Source organism: Charadrius vociferus, unplaced genomic scaffold (assembly GCF_000708025.1).
Source record: "Charadrius vociferus isolate BGI_N301 unplaced genomic scaffold, ASM70802v2 scaffold235, whole genome shotgun sequence".
NCBI lineage: Eukaryota > Metazoa > Chordata > Aves > Charadriiformes > Charadriidae > Charadrius > Charadrius vociferus.
The window spans coordinates 3,289,022-3,312,983 of record NW_009648536.1 but is presented as its reverse complement, the minus strand read 5'-3'; the positions used below and the strand labels follow the sequence as shown (position 1 = coordinate 3,312,983).

General features: G+C 40.8%; 1 protein-coding gene across 1 annotated transcript in view; it reads left to right on the top strand.

The window, feature by feature from the left end:
- Window positions 1-11,537: 11,537 nt before the first annotated feature.
- NTRK2 (neurotrophic tyrosine kinase, receptor, type 2) overlaps window positions 11,538-23,962 on the top strand; it is a 189,161-nt gene continuing 176,736 nt past the window's right edge. Inside the window, exons 1-4 of the mRNA XM_009885845.1 lie at window positions 11,538-11,606; window positions 11,845-11,916; window positions 18,824-18,892; window positions 22,634-22,788. Coding sequence (XP_009884147.1) covers window positions 22,674-22,788 — 115 coding nt within the window. The 5' untranslated portion in view covers window positions 11,538-11,606; window positions 11,845-11,916; window positions 18,824-18,892; window positions 22,634-22,673. The remainder of the gene's footprint in view (window positions 11,607-11,844; window positions 11,917-18,823; window positions 18,893-22,633; window positions 22,789-23,962) is intronic.

Genomic DNA, 23,962 nt, shown 5'->3' with positions numbered 1-23,962 from the left:
GGGTTGTGGAGCTAGGTGGCACAGCTGCAGAAATAGATACCACTTGTTCTGGAGGTGGGTGTGAATGGAAGAACAACTCTGTCGATCTTCCGTGCCTTGAACATTTCTCCCAACCCTCCATGACATTCCTGTCTGCATGGAGACAGGACAGTTGTTCCTTCTGTTTGCTTGGTCTGGTTGTATGCATAGTTTTTGCCTGTCATAGAGCATTTCTGCATATTCATACAAACTTGTAATGCATGGTTTAACTGGAAGCAGTTTTGCTCTTCACAGCGAGTGTCTGAAATGAAAGGTTTAGGAACTGAGACTCCTAACAGTTGGAGGTATCATCAAAATGTCTGTTCAAGCTTGCATAATTGCAGGTGAATACTTCACCTTCACCACAAACATCCTGGGGCAGGGGGAGTGCTGCAAAGGTGTGTAGATTGGAGGAGTGCTGAAAGGTGTGTGCAGCCGTGTGGTGTGGCCATGAGAACCACAAGGAGAAACAGGTCGTTGGATGAGAAAAATATTACTCTACTCATAAGCAGTGGCAGGGACAAAAGCTGTAAAGGTAAATGAAGAACGCTATGAAAAGTAAGTGGTGGGTAAGGAGAAGGCAGCTTTGCAGATAGATTGAAGAGATTTGAAGACTCCTGTAGCAAAAGATGTCACCTTGTGAAAGAGGTACGTGCAGGGTGAGAGTTTATTTTGAAGGAAAAGTGATAGAGAAGATGATCTAAGACTTGAAATGATGTTTAACTGGAAAGTTAATGCTTACAAAACAGTATATTTTCCTAAAGTCTAACAATAAAGACATCCATAAGTAAATTTTTATGTAAAGTTGATGTCATGGTTTCAGCTAGGGTGGAGTTAACTTTTTTGCTAGCAGCTGGTGTAGTGCTATGTTTTGGATTCGGGATGGGAATCGTGTGATAGCACACTGGTGTTTTTAGTTGTTGCTAAGCAGTCAAGGCCTTTTCTGCTCCTCATACGGCCCCACCAGCGAGTAGGCTGGGAGGACAGAAGAAGCTGGGAGGCAACACAGCCAGAACAGCTGACCCCAACTGACCAAAGGGATGTCCCATGCCACATGACATCATGCTCAGTATATAAAGCTGGGGAAGAAGGAAGGGGGGAGTCATTCAGAGTGATGGCATTTGCCTTCCCAAGAAACTGTTATGCATGACGGACCCCTGCTTTCCTGGGGATGGCTGAATGCCTGCCTGCCTGTGGGAAGCAGGGAATGAATTCCTTCTTTGCTTTGCTTGTGTGCACGGCTTTTGCTCTGCCCATTAAATTGTCTTTACCTTAACCCACGAGGTTTTTTCTCACTTCTACTTTTCTGATTCTCCCCCCGCCATCACAACCCTGGGGGAGTGAGCGAGCGGCTGCGTGGTCCTAGCGGCCGGCTGGGGTTAAACCACGACAGTTAATGTCACCCTAGAAGAGGCAATATATATGTGTCAGGCAGCAGAATGAACAGAAATACAAAGAGAAACATGAAAGACAGACACAGGACGCTTGTCTGCGTGTACCATCACAAGACAGAACTTCCCCAAAATCAAACTGGCCAAGTACAGGAACACGGAAAGTTATGGAAACAGTGGCAGCAATGTGGCAGTCAGCACAAGTATTAGAAATACTCTGGATACCGACAAATGTGCAGAAAGTGTAATAAACACATCATTATGTTAATATATGCAGTGCAAGTAAGAAACTACTTATATTAAGTGAACAACAGGATTCCTCAAGTGAAGAGACAGTGCTTTTTTTAGGAATGCTAATGGAAGAAGCTATAAATTCAAAAGATTGGCCAATTAAAATGTGGAGAAATGGACTGTACAAGACAGAGAACAGAGTGGAAATAGATGTGATAAAAGAAAGTGGAATAGGGAACTGTGAAGAGCACATAAAAGTGGAAGAGTGAAGAGTGGCTCTGAAAGGCTTTTGCAAAGAAGATATTTTAATGCTCTTGAAATGCTCCCTGAAAAATGCATAGATTAAATATAAATAGTGAGACTGGTGTTGACATACAGAAGGTGGCAACCTGTTCTGAGCCTAGAAGAGTGAGGTAAATGTCAAGAGAGTCACTGTCTTTTAAAGTCAAAAAGACACTTCATAACCCTTTTGGAATGCTTCAGTAGCGTAATTTGAAGATGTATTCATGTATGTCTTCCATGAAAAGACAAGATATGGCTTGGAGGAGACACAGATCTGTGGTCAGGGCTCCACAAGATGTTTCATGGGTCTTGGGAAAGAGGCTAGGAAATCAATTGTGAACCATGGCAGCAGATGGTATCATTTGAAGAATGGAAAAACATCTACCAATTGGGTTCTCTGTGAAATAATTGCAGAGAAAAAGGGTAGAGATTATGACCATATGTAGACTCTGAAGACTTAAATAAAAACAGAAGAAGGAGAATTTTTGCTGTCTTATGGAAAGGGGAATATTGTTTGAGATGTCAGGAGTCAAATTATTCAGCAAATTTAGTGCATTAACAGGATATAGATGGATTTTCCTGGATAGATGGCTTCAGGTTTTTGCAATTTCACTCCCATCATTTGGCAGTACTACCTTTTGGTCAGTATTTGGCATGAGGTGTATTGCATGCAGTGAATGACAAGGTGGACAGTGTAGCAGGTATAGACATATGTCTTGATGATCCAGGGACTACCACAGCAGATTGAGCAGAGTGTTTGACATTCCAAGACCCAGTAATTTTAAACTGAATAAAGTGAAGTATTAGTGTCAAACAGTGGAAATAATATATGTGTGGGGGAAGACTGACCTCAGAGGGAATTTCTTATATTGAATCAAAGAATCAGGGAATATTGAATATGCCAAAACCTGGACATAGAAAAAAGACTTAAAATGTTGTGAAGCGTACTGATTTATGTCAACAAGTGCTTATCTAAATCTGAAGGATGCATAACTCGCTTAAGATTTCCCTTCCACAGAGTCACTGTCTAAGCATGCGTGCGGGGAAAGAAGAGAATTCAAAGGTTTTGACATCTACCAATATGCTTTGGTGTTTTGATTCATGGAGGGACCTAAAAAGATGTGCATAAAGGATGGTTAGGAGCAATCTTACTGTGCTGTTGTGGTACTGATATTTTGCCATTCTTATTTGCATCAAGGCCAGTGACAGCTACAGAGGTGGTATATGCAAGTGCTGAAAAAGAGTGTGGTTCTGTTACTAGTCTTTGAAGTGTCACTGTGCTAAGTGGTTTTGTAGACGAAAGAAACGTCACATATTTGTTTGTATTTGTTCATTCCTTTGAGATGCCCTTTCTTCCTTGCAAAAGAAATAGCTAAAAAAAAAAAAAGGATTAATCTTATACCTGTTTTCTTTCAAGAACTAATGAAAAGCCACATTCACTGCTCCACTTTTGGATGTTATTTAATGTGTGATTTTGTAGTGTATATATTATAAGGGGACTGTACAGGAATTTACGCCTCTTCCTAACAATCTGCAGAGATGATTTCATACACAGTGGATGAAACATATGTTGTAGATAAGGTCAGTGATTAAGACATATCTTTCTAAATAAATATTGTCTGGCCAGCTGATGCTTTTTTCTGACTATGTCAAGGAATATCAACATTTCCAAAATGTCTTTGCTAAGGACAAGCTAGACTGTAGCTGTCAATCGTGCTCTGGAGAAATGTCAAAAAATGATGTCTTGGTGAAATATGAAATGTACGAACTTCATGGAGCTCAAGGTGGAAGACAGGTCTTCAAATGGAGAAAGCAGTTAAATAAGCTTTGCATGCATTTTGGGGAAAGTGATTCTGAAGGTGGAGCTCATCAAGAGCGTGAATCTTAAATCTGGAAAGCGGCATGAAATGTCTTGAGAGTTAGCTTGATTTGGTAGTCTGCTATTTGAAGAAAACAGAACAAACACCTTGAAGCCGAACCAGAAATGTAAGTAAGACCAAGGGTGCATTAAGTTTCATTTTCCCTGCCTCTAAATGTAGTAAGGGTTTCCTTAAACTCTGTGTTGCAGACATATTCATTTATTTTTACTTTTGCCTTCATGTTTGCATACTATAGAGAGGGAGCTAAGGTTGGCTGGCAAACCATGGGTTTTCCATTTCCCAGGGAGTTGTAGTCATAAGCAAGAGTATGGGTCTGCTCCTGCAGTGCCAAAACAAGATTGAGATCTCCACTGAATTCACGCTTTCTCCTGCTTTAAGCTGCTGGGTTGGCACTAGTTGTTCAGGATGATGGCTTTGGAGAAGCAATTCCAAGTAGCAACTGTGTACTACTAATTGGATACTAGTAATTGGATAATCGTAGTACGTTGGCACGGAGCAGAATGTCTGAGCCCAGCCGTCTCCTGGCCGTTGATGCAGCCACACATCAAGAACAAGGAATTCTTGAAGGTAACTCCGATCTGTGACCTTGGCTGTGAGATGCTGAATTTCAGATCAGAACAGCGCATTATCTCAATGTGGAATATGTGTAGTGAAGGATTTGCTTAAAAAACGTGCATGCCTGTGGCTGTAAAGAAAGATCCCAGAGTTAATTATGTCAGCTCCAGAGCTGCTGTACTGCACGTGGAGAGCTACCTCCTGTAGTCTTCTGTGACTCATGTTTAAATACTCTAAATGGGAGGAAAAAAACCTCCTCAAGGATGATTTAAGGAGCCTGTGATAGCGGCAATCAGTTTTTAACTCTTTGTGAAACACAGTGATTCACAGCTCAAAAAAAATACCACCAAGGGACTTGCTCAGAATTTGTCAGGAGACACCAGACAGCCAAGGAGTCGAGCACCTGTTTGTAAAATTGGTGAATCCTAGGTAAGTCCACAGTGGAGTAACTTGACACACTGTTTTTTTCCCGAGTTACGGTGTGCCCTTTTAGCAGCAGAAGTTCTGTGTCTTGAGGTTGGCCTTATGAAATCTGGCACTCGTGGTACCAGATGGAGGCAGCAAAATAGAATAAAATAATCGGAATAAGCCTGTATATCTCTAAAGAATGTGTTGCTTGGAGGTATCTGTATCACACTCATTGCTTGCTGTTAGAGTTTCCTTCCTAGGGGGAGCTTGGTCCTATGTAGGAAGATTTCTTGGTTGAGCCGAGATTATATCATTAGTCCTTATTGTGCAGCTTTGTGCTTCCTTTTCAAACTATGTGAGTTCACACCCCTCGAGCCTTATTTTGAATTTGCTTTCAGTAAAACCCATTTGAATCTGCCAAGTTTCATCAAGTATTGTGTCAAGCTTCCAAATTTTGCATGATTCTGATGCATAACCGTAAATCAGCCCAGGTGTGTTGAAAATGTCCCTAAGTTTGATGAAGTTGGTCTGACATTTGAGTTTGTAAGAAAACACATCACTAGGGAACTTTGCAGTGTTTAATTGTTGATGTTACCGTACAGCACTCACAGTAGTGTAGACTAGGGACATACGTGACCTGTCATTAAATGGTCATTTGTCTACTGACAGTGCAATGTCTGGAGTGTGCTATGTTTTTCCCTAAAGATTTAGTGAAAAATTAACTTGGAGTATGAAGTTTTCCCAAAGTTCAGAAACGTTTCACCAGGGAATGTTTATTAATTTTAAAAACTTTTTTCCCAGCTGTATGAACCAGAGCTAAACATATAATTGATTTATTTTTTGGAGTGTTAAGAAAATGTGTTTCCCATAAAGGGAGTTTTCTGGCAACAGAAATACTTCTGGAGCTGAATTACAGTGTTATTTGCTTGCATCTATGTTGTTAAAGACTAGTGCGTGCTGGTTTTCCAGCATGTCCTTATAGCTCCAAATGGAGTAGTTTACCCTAACATACATTAATCCAGAGGAAATAGAGTAAAACAAGTAAGTTAGGAAGGCATACTTCTGCTGACCAGTTTTTTTTCAGGTTAAGGATGATTTGAAAGTTAGAGTCAAATGCTTTCTTGAGCTGTTGAGTCACAAAATAAGCTAGACGGCTTTAAAGAGCAGAACCTGCTTTCTCTTCATGCTTTTGCAGTCCAGGGGTTGCTTCACTGACTGATACAGATTGTGTCCACAGCCTTTCACATGTGTAATGAGCAGAGGTGAAGACCACCCTCTTAAAGAAGAGCGTATTTGGAGGACTTAACTCTTTTATGATAAGATTTTAAAATATCCTTTCCAGAATGTTGCAGAAGTGGTGAAATGTGAGTGTGTGACATTATTCAATAGCTGCTGAAGTGTGCTGAGATGAACGTGTTCTCGTAGGCTGCAATGTGCAGTCAGTAGGTGTGTGATTCTGAATGCCTTTATTAGAATTAATCAGTAGTTTACAAAGGGGAGATGAAATTAAAGGTCTGAAAACAAATACTGTTTACTGATGACTCATTGAAGGAGAGGCAGAATGCTATAGTATAATCCAGCAAATCGTATTGTAGGCAGCGGAGGGTTTTGGTGTAGAGGCAGCAGTCAGTATTTGTGAGCCGATATGTGTGATCCGACTGGGTGCTATCCAGCCAGGTTTTGGTGGTGCTACGCTTTGCTGTGGTGTGCAGTGGGAGCTTCCAAGCTCCTCACGTGACTTCAGCCAGTCGTGAGTCAGGATGTTTTTCTTCTGTGCTACAATAAAAATGTTCGGTTAAAGAACAGGGTGGATATTCTTAAGGACAGGCAGGCAAATTACTTTTCTCAGTATCGCCCACTGCAAGTCAGAGCTTTTAGAGCATTAATGTTTGATGATAAGTAACATCAAGGTAGAGTAGTTGTGAAGAAGGTAAAAATAGACTTCAGTTAGGGAGAGGTTTTATTTCAAACCTCGCTCTAAATTAAACAGAAGAACAACTTCCCCTTGCATTGTATAGCTACAGTCATCGTACTCCCTTCTTTCTCACTGCTATGAAATAGCTGCAAAGGCTTAACTTAAAACAGACTTGTTAAGCAAGTAAGGAAGCATAAGAGGACGTGACCTGCTTATGGTAAATTACATCTGTCCACTCTTTCTTCAAGGATTTCCAACTGCGTGAAATTTGCTTTACTGTCATGTTCTGCATTGAGAGTGTTTCTACAAATGTATTGCACAGCAGTTATTGTTTTGAGTTAGTCGCACTTGGCCAGAATTTCTTCTGGGTCCTTACTTGAAGTATGGTTATGGAAAATCAGTGGTTTCTTTTGGTTCTTCGGTTAGGAACTGGAATCGTAAGTCATTCACCATAAAGAGACTAGTACCAGCTCAGAGTAAAGTGTGCCCCCCTTGCTTTTCTTTTAAGGGATGCAATAAGAGAAGGAAAGAAGAGAGCATAAATTCATGATGCTTCTTCTTTCCCAATATCATCTTTTTGGTTTGTTCCCTAATGGACCAACACTCATCTTTTTATATAGATTGTGTGCTCATACCCAGATCCTTGTCTGATGTAAATTGTGGTAGACTCATTGACTTCAGCAGAGCTGAGCTGTTTTACAGTGGCAGAGGCTTACCACAGGATGTAACACACTAATACATTTCTGTGTGACACTATAAGTTATGTCAAGTTCTGGAGCTTCTCGTGGTGGGAGGTTCTGGTTAAATGTTTTTATGATTAAAACTGCAATGTCAGATTTGGATGGGTAGTAAGTGCATTTAAGTGATGGATCTGTGTTATGTCAGTGTTTGCCAGACTTTTTTTGGATGTCTTAATCTTCAGCTAGTACAACTGGTCGCTCAGTTTCTTTTCTTTTACTCTTCTGAGTCTCTTCTTCCTCTGTGTTTCTCTGTCTGTTTTCCTCGATTCTGTGTTTTCCCTTTTGCGATTCCTCTTCTGTGTTTTCCCTATCTGTATCTGGTCTTGACAGAATTCTCATTGGTTGAACACTGAGGGCAGGATAAGGTAGATACCTTCAATACCTCTTGCATAACTTTATTTTAGCATGATGAGGTCCAAGTGACAGAGAAGGTGATACTTAATTAAATCAAGAGGAAGTCAGGCAGAAATGCCAGGAGGCCTGCGTGGATGAAGAACGAGCTCCTGGACAATCTCAAACACACAAAAAAAAGCCTACAGAGGGTGGAAGCAAGGACAGGTAGCCTGGGTGGAATACAGAGAAATTGTCCGAGCAGCCAGGGGTCAGGTTAGGAAAGCTAAAGGCCAGATAAAGGTAAATCTGCCCAGGAGCATCAAGGGCAACAAGAAAGCCTTCTGTAGGTATATCAGTGACAAAAGGAAGACTAGGGAAAAGGTGGGCCCACTCGAGGAGGAAACAGGAGACCTGGTCACCTAGGACATGGACAAAGCTGAGGTACTCAACAACTTTTTTGCCTCGGTCTTCACTGGTAAGGGCTCTAACCACACCGCACAAGTTGCAGAAGGCAAAGGCAGGGACTAGGAGAATGAGGAATAACCCACTGTAGGAGAAGACCAGGTCTGAGACCATCTGAGGAACCTGAAGGTGCACAAGTTCATGGGACCTGATGAGATTCATCTGCGGGCCCTGAGGGAATTGGCAGATGAAGTTGCCAAACCACCATCCATTGTATTTGAGAAGTTGTTGCAGTCTGCTGAAGTTCCAGGTGACTGGAAAAGGGGAAACATAATCCCTGTTTTTAAAAAGGGTAAAAAGGAAGACCCAGGGAACTACAGGCCAGTCAGTCTCATCTCGGTGCCTGGCAAGACCATGGAGCAGAGATCCTCCGGAAACTCTGGCTAAGGCACATGGAAAATAAGGAGGTGATTGGTGGCAGCCAACATGGCTTCACTAAGGGAAAATCATGCCTCACAAGTTTGGTGGCCTTCTGTGACGGCGTTACAGCATTGGTGGATAAGGGAAGAGCAAGTGACATCATCTACCTGGACTTGTGCAAGGCATTTAACACTGTCCCACATGACATCCTGGTCTCCAAATTGGAGAGACATGGATTTGTCTGATGGACCACTTGGTGGATAAGAAACTGGCTGGACGGTCGCACTCCAAGAGTTGTAGTCCAAGTGGCGAGCAGTGACGAGTGGTGTTCCTCAGGGCTCAGTACTGGGACTGGTACTATTTAGCGTCTTTGTTGGTGACATGGATGTTGGGATTGAGTGCACCCTCAGCAAGTTTGCTGATGACACCAAGCTGTGTGGAGCGGTCGACACGCTGGAGGGGAGGGATACCATCCAGAGGGACCTGCACAAGCTTGAGAGGCCGACCTGTGCAAACCTCATGAAGTTCAACAAATCCAAGTGCAAGGTCCTGCATGTGGGTCGGGGCAATCCCAAGTGCAAATACAGGCTGGGCGGGGAATGGATTGAGAGCAGCCCTGAGGAGAGGGACTTGGGGGTGTCGGTGGATGAGAAGCTCAACATCAGCTGGCAATGTGTACTCGCAGCCCAGAAGGCCAACTGTGTCCTGGACTGCATCAAAAAAGCATGACTAGCAGGTTGAGGGAGGTGATTCTGCCCCTCTACTCTGCTCTCATGAGAATTCACTTGGAATACTTCATCCAGCTCTGGAGCCCCCATCATAAGAAGGACATGGACCTGTTGGACAGTATCCAGAGGAGTACCACGAAGATGATCAGAGGGCTGGAGCACCTCTCCTATGAACACAGGCTGAGGGGTTGTTCAGCCTGGAGAAGAGAAGCCTCTGGGGAGACTTTGTAGCAGCTTTCCAGTGTCTGAAGGAGGCCTGCAAGAAAGCTGGAGAGGGACTTTTTACAAGGGCATGTAGTAATAGGACAAGGGGTAATGGCTTCAAACTGGGAGAGGGTAGATTTAGAATAGATATTAGGAAGAAATTCTTTACTGTGAGGGTGGTGAGGCACTGGAACAGAATGCTCAGGGAAATTGTTGAGGCCCATCCCTGGAGGTGTTCAAGACCAGGTTGGATGGGGCTTTGAGCAACCTGTTCTAGTTGAAGGTGTCCCTGCCCTTGGCAGGGGGTTTGGAACTACATGATCTTTAAGGTCCCTACCTACCTAAACCATTATATGATTCTATGATTTTATGATTCTTCTTCAGGGCAGATTGAGAGGAAGTATGATCATTAACTTTCAGGACTCTCAGGTGGAAGAATTACTAGTCTTTTATAAACTACTTCATTGCTTTTACTTTGCAAAATATGTAAATTGACCAACCAACAAACACAAGAATAAATTTATAAACCCCAAGAGAGTAAATCAGATTAACTTAAAAAACCCAAGGAAGGAAACACGAAATACAAAGGACTCTATTATGTTGTAATGGGTACACCATGTTAATCCTCTCCTAAGATATCCTGCAGAGCAATCAGTGTCATATAATGCTGTAGTAATGTGTTTTTTTCTAGCATCATGCATTGTCTTTTTACTGCCCTTCTTTTTCCCAAGGGACAATGAATGCCATTAGGGGAAACTTTTTGCTTTTCCTGGTACTTGGCAAGAGCATAGCCCAAGTCAGCTTTGGAGCTTTGGAGGAGAGCCCAGCCCAACTTTTGGGATTCTCAAGCCTCTCTTGGGATGCGGGTGTACAGTGAATTTCTCTAACTCACCAGCTGAGGTAGTGGTTGCCTTTGGGAAAGCAATACACCTTCTCTCCAATTCAACAGAACTCCCTTTAAATAAATAAAAAAAAATGATTAAAATGAAGATCAGTTTTATTCTAGCAAAGAAAAACTCCTTTTTAGGAAAACCTGCAGATTTGCTTAGTTCTGGATGCTCATGAAAATACAGGTCAATCTCTCTTAAAGTTTTTCTGGGACCAGGGTTATCTTTTGAAATGCATGGACTCTTTAGCAAGGGATCTCTTATATCAGGCTTACTTATCTGCCCTTAATGTCAGCTGAATTGCAGTTTCCACCTATTTCTTCTTCTTAGACTGCATGATTTGCACTGTGAAACTTCTTTTCTTGCTGCTGAAGAGGTAACATGTTATATATCATCCCATGCTTTATCTGTAAAACATTTTAATTTCCAGTCTGTGGGATGTCACTGGTTATTCCTAGATCTCACATGATGATAATACAAAGGACTGGCCTGCATGCCCATGTCCTTTTGGGGTTCAGGCAGATATTCATGTCTTTTGTCTACTGTGACAGTTTCTCTTAATTTCTGCTTATGTATGTAACATCATGAAGTACAGCCTTGCTCTCCTCAGTTGCCCTATTCCCACACTTTGAAAATAGAATTGAAACTACTTTATGGAAAGGTGAAAATCAGTTTAACAAGTGATTAAATTAACAACATGAAAGGAAAGACTAGGGCAGTCCGATGCCCCCTCAGTGTAAATGGGGGTAACTTCATTACCACCATTAAAGTTGGCCCTTTCGCTGACGTGGAGTCCATGAGCTAGGGAAGTGTGTCCTGGAAAACAGTGACACTGTAATGCAGCTTTATTTACTGTACCTTCAGGGTGACTTGCTTCTGTGATGAACAAAGCTTCTGTTCCCCTGTGTAAAAGTCAATTGTTTCTCCTCCAGCCCTGTCCCTCAAAGTACTATTTAAATGATGGGGAAGATTTTAAGGAGCACTTTCACTCTGCAGATGCTCTAACTGGATCTTTGTGTTAATTGCAATAGGGCAGCAATCACTGCTGACATTCAGACATCATTGCTTGATCTCTGAACAGTCAAAGCCATGGAAGGATCCACTTTCATACTTTTTTCTGTCTTGATTTTTTAACAGTTACATCGCAAACCAGCGAAAATTAGAAAGTATCAATGACAATGAAGTTGGATTTTATGTTGGACTTAAAAATCTGTGAGTATATGGGATGCGTATTTTATAAAGCTCGTTTTCCTTTATTTTTTGTATAGAAGCATATAGAAACCTCGTCAGAGTGTAGGCCTAACTTTTTTTGTTATAGAGGACAGTTGTAGATCTTGTGGGTCAGCCTCGTTGAGATTTTGTCCACACTCTTATTTTAACCATTATGACCATTATGCTTTACATTACATTTTAAATGAAATATTCTTAACAGTTTTCTGTGTTTTCACAGGACCGTGGTGGATTCAGGCTTAAGATTTGTGTCCCGTCAGGCATTTGTGAAAAACGTCAACCTACAATACATGTGAGTAAGGATAGCATCTGCCTTCTAAGTCAAAACTGCCCAACTCATGTTAATTTATTTAATTGTTAGTTTATTTCTCTCTTTCACCATTTCCTTCGTATAAAATGTTTTAACAAGACAGACTTATAGTGGTCTTCCGTCATTAATTGACCCTAACTAATATATGTATGATAAGGAACTGTCAGAACATAGAAGAGGTACGGTAAGGAACCGACAGATTATAAGAACATAATATGGGATGGTAAAAAGACCATCCAGTTAATTATCCTGTCTCTACTAGTGGGCTTTGGCTGTGTCTTTTGTGGTAAGTAGTGTAGCACAAAGAGTGCCTCTCTCAGCTGAGTGAGTTGACGCCAAGGTTATGATGTCCACATTATGCATCACTCTCAGTGACATGGGTTTGACTAGCTCTAGTCTGATTCAATGGGCTGAACATTATTTTAGTAGCTGCAGTGCAGTCGGTGCATGCATGGAGCACATCTAATGTAATTTGACCGGTGTGCATGCCCAGAGACTGTGGCACGACTGTGAACTTCAGTCCTGTAAGTGGGGATGATCAAAAGATTCACTGTGGAATCTCACTCAAGGTCTGAACTACTGCACGCAAAGCAGAATATCAGAATGAGGTTACTTTCACACCCAAACTCAATTTGCAGTTCATGAACTTCAGGAAGCACAGTTGGTGCCTGTGCAGCTTTTTTACTGTGTTTTTCTAGATTACTTACACTTAAGACTTAGCAAAGGCTGAACTGATAAAAGTTCTTTATAAAAGTACAGAGAAAAATGATCAGCTAAAATGAAAGGCTTTGGGTTTTGTTGGTATAAGTAATGTCCCTGAAGGACTGTAGTGCCTTTTGGTGGGACAGAAAGGGAGTAGCTCACTTTGCTACTTACATGGAAAACTGGGGGTATAGTCCTACAAAACATTGAGATCATGTGAGGGGCTCAGTTCCTCACAGGTACCCTGTTTTAGCCATGTATTTAAGTATGTGTTTCAGTCCATCCATCTTTGTTAGATACGTTTAGCACTTAACTCCTTGCTTTTGTTAAAGCCCTAATGAGATCGGAAAGACATAAGGCCAAGCCTCAGGCTTGTAAGATACTTCCTTGTAATATGGAAGAACTGTTGAACTGAGCGCAGAGCTGATTGCTTTGCTAATGAAATGGAATCACTGTCTGCACCTGTGTTTTCCAAAGAATGGCAATTAATTCATGTAAAGAAGCGGACGTGTATGTCTTTATCTGCTTAAACAGTAACTGCTGTCCTTAATGTGGAAGTCACTGGAGGAGCGTGAACCAGATCTTGTCAGCCTATCAGGCTTACATGTTACTTGATAGAGCCATTTATAAAGTAAATAGCTTTTACTATAATTAGTTTGCGATATAAGGGAGGTATATTCTAGAGTGAATTCTTGTGTTTACCAGTGTAACAATTGCTGAGTGAATTATGGTTGCAAAAGATGAAATTCCATAAAGCCAAGGGCGTATACACTGGCTGTGGAAGTGCGCAATAAGAACTTACTGCCTGAGAGGCACATTTGCAGAGAAAGATTTACTGGCTGTGTTGGGACAGAATCTCAGCTTAATGTGGCAGAACAAAGCAAATTTAGTCTGGGATCAAAAGGAATTTTGTGTTAGATTTTTACATCTTTTCCCTGTTACCCTAGCTGCTGGGAAGGCATCTATTGGAATACTGTTTGTAGATTAGGACACTGAATCTTAGGAAACTTGAAAGATATTACAGAGAAGAGCAACGGAGCTATAAGGAGCTTGTAAAGCAAATAATTTAAGGAGACTCAGAGGCTGAATATGTTCAGTCCAATAAAGAGAAGACTGAAGAGGAATATATATCTTCTTATCTTTCAAAGAAGAGCAATTATGATGAGGAGAGCAATCAGTTCTTTCCATGACTCTGAGTACAGAGTGAGAAATACTGAGTTTAATTTGGAGCAAGGTAAAGAGGTGTTTGGAAAACCTTCCCATCTCTATGGGCAAGTAGACACTGCGAAGGTAACTGAGACAATTGGTGTGATCTTCTTGATAGGCTTTTTTGCCTCTTCCCTTAAGGAACTGGGGTTCATGCAGTCACAAAGTGCCTCTGTCCCCAGTGGCTGATTCTAACCAACACTTACGCAGGTAAACAGGTTTTCTGAAAACTGATCATTGGGCAGAACAGGGAGACCCTAGTCCCCACTTAAGGGAAAAGTATCATGGTGCATATATGACCACTACAGAATCCATGTGGGCAAGATGTCTTTAAAATACTTCATCTACAGGAAAAGCTTCAGCTGGAGCACGCAGTCAAACATGGAATATGTATCTTTTGGTGAGCAGGCTTTACTGGATCTGTAGTTCATGAAGCTACTTGTTAGAAACAAATTGGGCTGACTGACATCTGTTTGGTTGATCTACATGAAATCCTGATCCAGAATACTTATGTTATGAATGAGGAGCTTATCCAGTCTCCTACTGTGTTTTCTTTTGGTGGGGATTTAGTAGTGTTAGCAGACACAGGATAAGCCCAGATAAGATGGAAAATATTAAGTGGCACCACCTGCTTTATATGCACGTGACAAAGCAGTACGTATGGAGACATTTTTTGCCGAGGCTGATCTATTTCCCCTGCAAAAAATGCATTTGTTTGTTTTCTCTGGGAAGTCTTGATGCACACTAAAATGTTTCTGAAAGCCCCAGTGAATCACTGCTTGTTGTCATCAGCAATAACACTCCCGTTGACTGCACTGGGAATGAAGTGCAGCCCCTGTTGTGGTTGGGACAGTGAAAACTGTTAAGAGCTGAAATATTTCACTTTGCAAGAGTAACCTCTGAGTACAGGTTTTTGAGAAGTCTTGCATTTTATTTTGAAACAACAGTATGTTACTATCCCCTAAAGAAAACAGAAACTCCAAACACTTTTCTGAAGACTGATGTAACTGTATAAGCTTAAATTTTGCTAGTGATACTACTACATTTTTATTTTTCTTCTATGAAGAATCTTTTGATGTCGTTAAGGAGCTTTATTATGTGAACAAATTATTGACTTTATGAAACATATAAGAATATCAGATTATAAGGAACTTAGTAACACACATTTCCTTAAGCCCTTTTTTGTCATTACCTTGTTTTCTTGGCCAAACTTCCATAGCCCAAATATGTTTCTAGAGTTATGGATGATGAAGAGATTTGAGTAACATAAGCGACAGCAAAATAAATGCTCTAATAGATATTACTTAAATGTCATTCATAGCCTTGCTCATCTAATTCTGGTATTCTCATTGACCTTAGACTCAAATTAGTCAATAATCACATTTAACAAGCTATTAAACAGTCCTAGTTTAGTAGTGCTGTGATTTTTATAAGCTGACTGCTGCTAACAGCAATTTTAATGGACCTGTGTAATACACCTGCATGGTATACTGTCAGTACCTTTAAACATAAAAATACATTTCACAGCAAGTGCGTATTTCCAAAAGCATTAAAAAATAGCGATTGTTACATGCCAGGCTGTGTATATAATTGCATCGCTGTATCACAGATTTGTGAGGAAGTGAGGATTTGTGAGGAAATGGAAGGTTTTCCATTTGAGACCTTGTGGCAGATTTTCCCTTGCTTGCACACAGGGCTGTCTCCAGCCATAGGCAGAGCAGGCAGTTGCCTGTGGAGGGAGACTGAGTGTAGCAAAATGGCTATTTCTTCACCTCTTCCCCCCAGTTCTCCTAAGATCCGTTCCCTCCTCTTTCTTCTTGCCTCCCCTTGCCAGGAGCGCTATAGGCGGTGGAGCTGTGCCTGTGAATGTTTATGCACCTTCTCAGGCTGCTTTTGCGCTCCTCACAGATTTGCTTTTAGCTGAATGAGGACTAGCAAGTTTAAAGTGAGCTTGATATTCGTATGTGAAATATGGGCATGCTTTTGACTGAGTTTGGGTCCTTAGGTGTAGCTTTGGAGCCAGGCTGTGTACTCCAGACTTTTTGCTTTGTTTTGCTTTAAAAGGCTTTAGAACCCCGAGTGGACCTTCTGTGGGCTTCTCACCATGATCTTTTTGTGTGTAGTTGAATTGGGGAACTAATTTATATTCTCTTTCCATGGAAATGGAAGTGTGGTCCTTAACTACTCCATAATAAGCCTGGTAGGGTTTTTTCACTTAACATGAATTAAAGGGACCACAGCAGGCATCCTTATAATCAATGTAAAGTGCTCAATTTGTGAAAAATATACATGACATTAAATTTACTGTCAAAGTATCATTTAAGGTGATAAATCTGTAACAGTGGTCTGAAAAATTTCTATTGAATTACTTGTCAACTTGAAAAATCTTAAAGTGATGAACTACATGGGAGAAAAGGCTCCAATCTTGGAAGCACTAAACGTTTCAACCCATGATCAAGAATATAGGCACAGGAACTTTTTATTACTTTTCTTACTGTCCTTACTTCCTTTCCTTGGTGCATATCAAGCACAACTAGTAATAATCTGAAAAGACAATTAAAGCTATCAAGGTGCTTTTGATTTTTCAAAACTGCCATTGCTAACAAAATAATGACTCTTTATTCTTTTGATAATTTTACTTAAATTATCAGTCCCATTTTTTTCCCTGGCTGACATGGAATTGTTGATCCCTCCACAAAGTGTTCAGAAAGTAACATACCTGGTGACATTTGGGCAGTAAGTCGGACTTATGAATCTAAACAAGTGAGGATTATTCTTCTGCCTAAAGGTTTGCTATAATCCTCCAAAAGCAGTGACTGGCCTGAGGCTAAATGACAAGAAGATAAAGCTATGGCAGTGCCTAATTCTCACAGTCTGCTGTCTGATAGAGTTCATAGCTCTGAAGCAAGCAGCTCAGTGCCTCACAAAGAGATGGGATGATTTAGATAAGCATGAGTAAGTTGAGCAAGGAAGCATGTAAGCAGCCAGGAGAAAATCTGTAGGAAAGATGGGACTTAAGTGCTGCCCATGAAGTAGGTGGGCTGTTATGTCCATGCTGGGTTACTAACACCAAACACTCTCCCAGAGTCAGTCTTTATGTTTTTCAAGATACTCTTGAAAAAACTTATTTTTAAGGCATTATTTTCTTAAAATAAAAAAGAGAGAAATACTATCTCAAAGGATGGCTGAGGGTCTTTTGTAAGATGTTTGTCGCCCATTTCCAGGTTTGTATTGTGATACTTTAGAAGGTGCTGGTGGTAGAGAGCTTCAAATCCTCTTTGAATTGCCTTTGTCTGTAGTCAGACCTTGGGCCTGGCTCTCCCATTGGGGTGCCAGGGGAGATCACACAAGATAAAATGGCTTCAGCTGGACAGAGATTTCTCTGAGAAGCCTGTCATCTGATGGTTACGGAGTCCTTCTGGTATGGAAGAGCAGGGTCCTTTGCTGTGTGGACACCAGGAGACAACCTTCTTGTCACACAACCTGGAATACGTTGCTTCACACATAGTAGCGAGTGGCACGGGCACCTGTCTGCGCCTGAAGCCCACTGTGTATCTGGTCGTTTTTCAGAAAGGTGGAGTTTAGCAGGCGCATGTGCTGCAGTGTCAGAACTGGAGGGGTTCTCCTGCATGGTAAGTGAAGAGTTGCCCATGGGGTTTGATGTGCTTCACATCGCCTCAGTACTGGAGACAAAAGCCCAAGTCCGTATGAGGATTCAACTTCTTTCTTTCAACCTCTCAGCATACGGCTTATACATATTAGGGGAAAAATCATAGTGGCAGCTTTTACTAAAACATGACTTCTGTCCTATGTGCAAATTGCGCTTTAATTTCGATATATCCAGTCAGGGTCCATGAGATGTTCCAGTTCACCTGATTAATGAAATAGTACCTCATCTGTTTTGTTCTCACACATTAGGACTAGTCAATTTGTAAACTTCAGGCTATTGTTTACCAGAAGGAATCAATGACGAAATATGGTAAATAGATTCTGTTCTGAATGTTTGTAGAAGATCCAACTTGTAATTTCTCTTGTACTCAAGAGATCAAGGACTGAAAGTTTGGGAAGTAAACACTGTGTTCTTTACTCAGAGGGAAAAAAAAAAAGATTTAATCCCTGGTTTTAAATGCAATGCAACTTTACCTATGGAGCCCCTACGGCACCTTTATAATGCCACATAAAACTTATGTGGTATTTGGCTCATAACACTGGTTTGCACTGTACTGCTGGCAGTTATACAGTTTACTGGTCTGACTATCTTTAATTAGTGGACTGATAAGACTGTAGAAAAACAGCATTATTTTGCTTTGGGGTGGAGAAAGCAATTTTGTAAGCCTGGGAGGGGAGGAGTATTTCTGATTCAGATGAACATTTATTTGCTCTGCATAATGGGAGAGGACCTTTCACTTAATTACCACTGGAAACCGTAAATGCTTAATTGACATAAAAAAGCCCAATATAGGCATTTTACAGTTTTCCTTTTGATCTTCCATGTGGGTGCATATTGTACATGCAATTTGAAAAGAATAACTAAAAGGCTCTGATGTGGATGTGTGCTAGCATGTGAGGAGGGCTTATGTTGAGTACCGAGTTTGGTGCAGCATCAAAGAAAGGGATACACCCATTTCACTTATGAATAAATTGAGCATGTAATTAACACCTGGACTTTATAAAATACTTTTGAAACACAATTAATTCTGCTGCTTTTCTGCAATGAGCAGAAGTTCTGAAAGTGAAAATATTGACCCCTGCTGAGTTTGATTTTGAATGTGTTTGACTTTAGATGCAGACTGGATTCAAACCCTTGAAACCCATCAAACCATAAAACGAGACTGAGCACTATTACTTTACAACTGAAGTCAAAGGAATAAGGGCTTTTTAGAGCTGATTTGAGTGCTTAATTTTTTTTAAGGACACAAACTCTGTTTTCAGTGTAAGAAGAAGCAATTCTAATTAATGCAATCTTTCTCTTTTTCCATAGCAATTTATCCAGAAACAAGCTCTCAAGTTTGTCCAAGAAGCCTTTTCGCCATCTGGGTTTGTCTGATCTGTAAGTTGTCATTTCTTAAAATAAAGTTTATTTTTAGCTGGAATGGAAGAAGAAGACTTTGAAGTTTGTTCTGTAGAAGATAGAGGTCCATCAATGATTAGGAGTGAAATTCTGATCCAGAGAAAGCAGCAAGTGCTGGACACTTAAAGAGAGATTTTCATTCCAGGGCTTCAAGAAGGTCAAGTGTATCTTTTAAAACAATGCAGAGGTCAAAATAGCCTCTTTCTTTCAGCTTTAAAATATTTTATTGTAAGATTACTTCACACAAAACTACTGGTGTTTGTATTAGATATTTGAGCTGGTGAAAATACTGTTTTTTGTGGATCTTCAAATACAGCCTCTCTCTCATATTCTTATATTGGCCCCACAGCTGCTATACTTATGGTTGGCTATTGAAGAATATTTTTATATTCTGAAATTCTTTGAGTTGTGTTGTGCTTTATATGATCATTTGGTAATGAAGCATTGATAAACATATATTTGTTGATTGTTTCAATATTACATTTTTATCCTCTATTCCATCAAGCAGAATTTGGTATACGTTCCAAAATTTTGGTAGTCTTTTGCATTCTTTGCTAATATGTGGGGCTCCAGAGAGCATGCAGGAGCTTTGGGAGGGCTGGGGCTGCAAAGGAGAGGGAGATTGCTCTCCTGCAGCTCATAGTGAAGTCAGAAGTTGTCCAAAATGCCAGTCCAAGAATTGCAACACAGGTCTTGCAATCCTTGACCTCTTCTGGTGAACTTCAGCGTGTGAGAAATGAAACGAGCAAATCCCAGTGCCACAAAAAGAGGTTATGCCCCTTAGGAATGTTTTGTTGATAATTAAGTTGGTATAATCACTTTTTTTACAGCCCAGGGAACACTGCTCACTGGAATTTTCCTTCATAACATGGTGGTTGCCCAGCACTCTGATGGAGAGACTAGGTAGTTGCAGAGCACTCCCATTGCTGTATGCCCTGCATAGGTCTGTTGGTTCTGAAGTCCCCGTTTCTTCGTATCCTGCATCTAGTCCCTGCCAAAAAGCCATTGTTAGTGTGTTCTTGGCTGTGGGTTCTATGTTTTGTCATTGTCATGACCTCAAAAAAATGGGTACAGGACTCGGACCGGTGCACAGTGTGAAGCTTGGGCTTCTCCTAATTTTTCCAAGCAATTAGTGGAGAAATTGAGTCATTTTTGCCCCTTTCCCTGGGTTCCAGAAATGTAGGAGTGGGTATGCTCTAGCTTAGGAAGTATGCAAAAAAAGCAAATTGTTGCAATTTTGAAGGCATACTTTGCTCCCAGTTTCTAGGAGTTTGCCTGCTGCCAGTAGCAGGTTTGTTCCAAATCACAAATCAAGCCACCCTTGAATCTCTCCATCTCAGGTGAACACTTTCTTTTAGGCTGTGGGTGGAGTAAGTGCTTACAAAGATTTTGAAGGAGAACAACATCAATGTTGCTGATCTTTCTGAAGAAGTTGGTTTGCTCCTGGGGAGAAAGAAGTAAAAAATTATTCGGGGCAGAGAGTGAGAGAATCAAATGATATAAATATGTGACAGAAATTATGGAAATGAAGTTTAATGAGACAGGGAAATAGCATTTAGAGGCAAAACAACTGGCTGATGTGAAGTAGGAGTGATTATATTTGTGTTGTTAATACCAGGGTTAAACAATGGCCATTCGGTGTCATGGTAGTAGAAGCAGGCGAAGGGTACTGGGAGTGACCCAGACTTGGGAAAAATGGGTGGTGTGAAGGTTAAACTGAGTAGTATTTGAGGTATGGAGGCAATGTGTGATGGAGGGCAAGTTAAGAGAGAGAGAGAGAGGATACAAAATTGATGTAGAGTGTTGGGGGCTTGACAGAGATTGTGATGAAGTGAGTTAAAAAGATGTGGGGGAAGTGAGGGAAAGAAAGTGGGGGGAAAGAAGCAGGGCCTCAAGGGAGAAAAAATAGTGATAAAAGTAGTATCAGTTGAACAATGCTGTTGATAAGTGGCTAATACATAGGTGGAAAATCGAAGAGGAGAGAAAGAAGAGTATTTGAAAGGGAATCTGAGAGGAGAATGGTGCCATAAATAGCTTCTGAGGAGCTTCCTCTAAAGCTGGCAAATAAGTGTCCTGTTGTTAGCACTCTTGTAAATAAAAACATAAAGGGATGAAAAGTTCAGGATAGGGTGCAATAGGAGATATTCACCAGGTATTGTAAAGAAGGAGATGCCACTTGGAAAGGCTTCTTCTTTTAGAACAAACTGTTCTGTTTAGAACAAGCTGCAGCTGTGAAACTACAGCAAGCAAGATAAAGACATGTAATTTGCTTTTACTAGGTCAGATTTGTTCTTTTACACAAGCGTATGTGGAGTGCCATCATTCCTCTATCCAACATCCTGCCTCTGATGTGTCTGACTCCCTTGGAAGTGGAAGAGAAGGACAGCTCAGTCACTGGTCAAGGGACATTTCTCTTTTACAGGGAAGTTAGACAATGAAACAGAACATGGGAAGTAAAACTTACTGTTTTGAAAATGCATGTTGTAGGTTTTCACCCAAGGAATCCTAATGTTCATAGTCTGTTTTACACAAGCAATTCTTGTCCATGCTGCAGTGGTGTTTAAGTCCAGCAGATGACCTTTGTGAATACAAATTGCTCCTTCAAAGACTTGGGAGAATGATCCCTCCAGCTGTTAATCCTCAAAGAACTGCAGATGGCTTTTGGGGGAACAGGTTACAGCTCTGATAAGCTGAGTTTTTGATGATTTGCACACTTTGTGCCCTCAGGAGGCGTTTATGAGCATAGATTCTCTGAGCAACTTGAGTTCGGTTTCTGTACATTTTAAAAACCCATGAAATTTTGTTAAGAGCAATTGTTCTCCTTGTCATGAGAAGCCTTAAACTGTCAGTTGCACATGCTTTATTGGATCTCATCTATGCCTGTAAGAGAAAAAAATAACACAGGTTTACTTCTTATGTAGATATTGGGATGGTTTTGTTCATATTTTACTTGGGCATTATTGCATTACATTGTTGTGTAGTTTTATTACATTTTAAAACTAGAATTTGGCAAGCTTGCTAACCTGTTGTTTAAATTCCATGCGGCATACTGTATAGCTAGATGATACCTTTCTGTTTCAGGGCCATATTTTCGGTTAGTGTTTCTCCATGACATTATCTAGGGTTTTACTGTGAGATTTTCTAGAGTGTTGTAGCGGATGAATTTTGAAGGTTAGGTAAAATCCTATTTTATGATTAGGGTTTGTTAGAGCTTGCCTATAATCCAAGGCTGTTTGAGTCTATAAAGAATTTACCACCTCACAGCAGTAAACCATTTCTGGTGTGATCTTTCTGAGGTAACTAAGCAGAGAGTCAAGTGTGGCAGAGAGCATTTCCTACCTCTGCTTGACTCTTGTGAAATAAAATGGAGCTTGATGGAAAGCCTGGTTCTCCATGTGCTCCTGATTTACACCAGTGAATTGGAGATAGTAGTTGAGCTCCCTGTGTGATCTCTCTGATCTATGACGGTCTGGATTCTTGGTGCAAAGAGAGCTTTATTTTCTGCATGGAGACTGTTATCCACTTGCAGCTTGCATTGCACTGAGGTTACTAAGGCTGCATTCCTTATCCTTCCTAACTAAAGGGTTCAACTTCTACTTTCACCCAGCTGAGTTGGGGCTTGGAGTTCCCCAGCCCCTCATTTTTTTCTGTATACATGACACATATTGCATTCTAAATAAACATTTTTGGTTTTGTTTTTGTTTTTGTTTTTTGCCATAGGGTGTTGGAGGACAATCCATTCAAGTGTTCCTGTGAAATTATGTGGATCAAGAAATTTCAAGAGACCAAGTTCTACACAGAAACTCAGGATTTATATTGCATAGATGACAACAACAAAAGGATAGCCTTGCTGGATATGAAGGTCCCGAACTGCGGTAATACTCTTTTAACATAAAATTACTGCTAAATTTTTATGAGAAAGGAAAAACAAACATGCTTTTTTACAAGATACCTATCAGGATGACAACAGCGCAGCTAAAGGAACAGGTTTCAGTGGAGATACTAACCACTCAATGGTCTTTCACCCCACATGGAATAATTCTTCACATAAAGCATTTTTTTTTCCTTTTTTTAAAAGCATTTTTTTTTCCTTGCTCCTTTAAGAATATACCATTATTCAGGTGCAGGAAAACAGAACACCATTTATAGATAACACACAAGAATTATATAAAATGCTTGTGCCTTTGTTAAACTAAATAATACTGTTTCCAAGGTCAACATGCATAAAATTTTACATCCTTGATTTTTTTTCAGGTATTTATGGTTAATGAAGTCTTTATTTTCCTTCAAAAACACAAATTCTAGTGCTAGGACCATAGGAAGAAAATTCAGAAGAACTGCCTGTTAATAGAGACAAATGAGCAGTAGCTCTGTTCTTCACACAGATAAAACTCTACTGAGTTCACTTGTAAAAGCTATGCAAAAGAGTTGTAACAAGCTCAGGTCTCTAGCATTTTGCAGCATATTGTTTTTCAGTTAGCTTATATGGATCTGGACATAGTGGAAAAATGATGTAACAATAAGGTAATTCCTTTACTTTTTTTTTGTATACAACTTTGTTGCCTGAATATGGTCCTGGGACAGCAGTTGGTGACAGGTTTCACCCACTAGTTGAAGAGATTTCTCCTCTTCTGTGTAGGAGGGGCAGAGGCTGGGTGTTTCTGACACAACATGAGACCTGCTGGATTCCGGAGTTCCCTTTGCAGAGTGGGGAGATGGGATGCCCAGCAGCAGGCAGGCAAGATGGAAAGGGAGCAAGGGTATCCTCATGGAGGGCTAATTTGGACTGGGAAAGCTGTAAGTGAAGGTCAATATCAGGAGGAACACATATGATATCTTTTCTCCTTCCACTTTTACCCATTGAGTGTCCTTTTCTCCACTGCCCACGTGGAGGGTGTGACACCCTTGACAGCAGCTGCCAGTGAGGAACAGCCATGGAGGGGACCTTCTGCAGACCCAACATGTGTGGCATTTAACGGCAGTAATGCGTTTTATGGCCACTTATCATGCTGTTTGTCTTGTGTCCAGCTTCCTGCTGGGGTCAGGCGT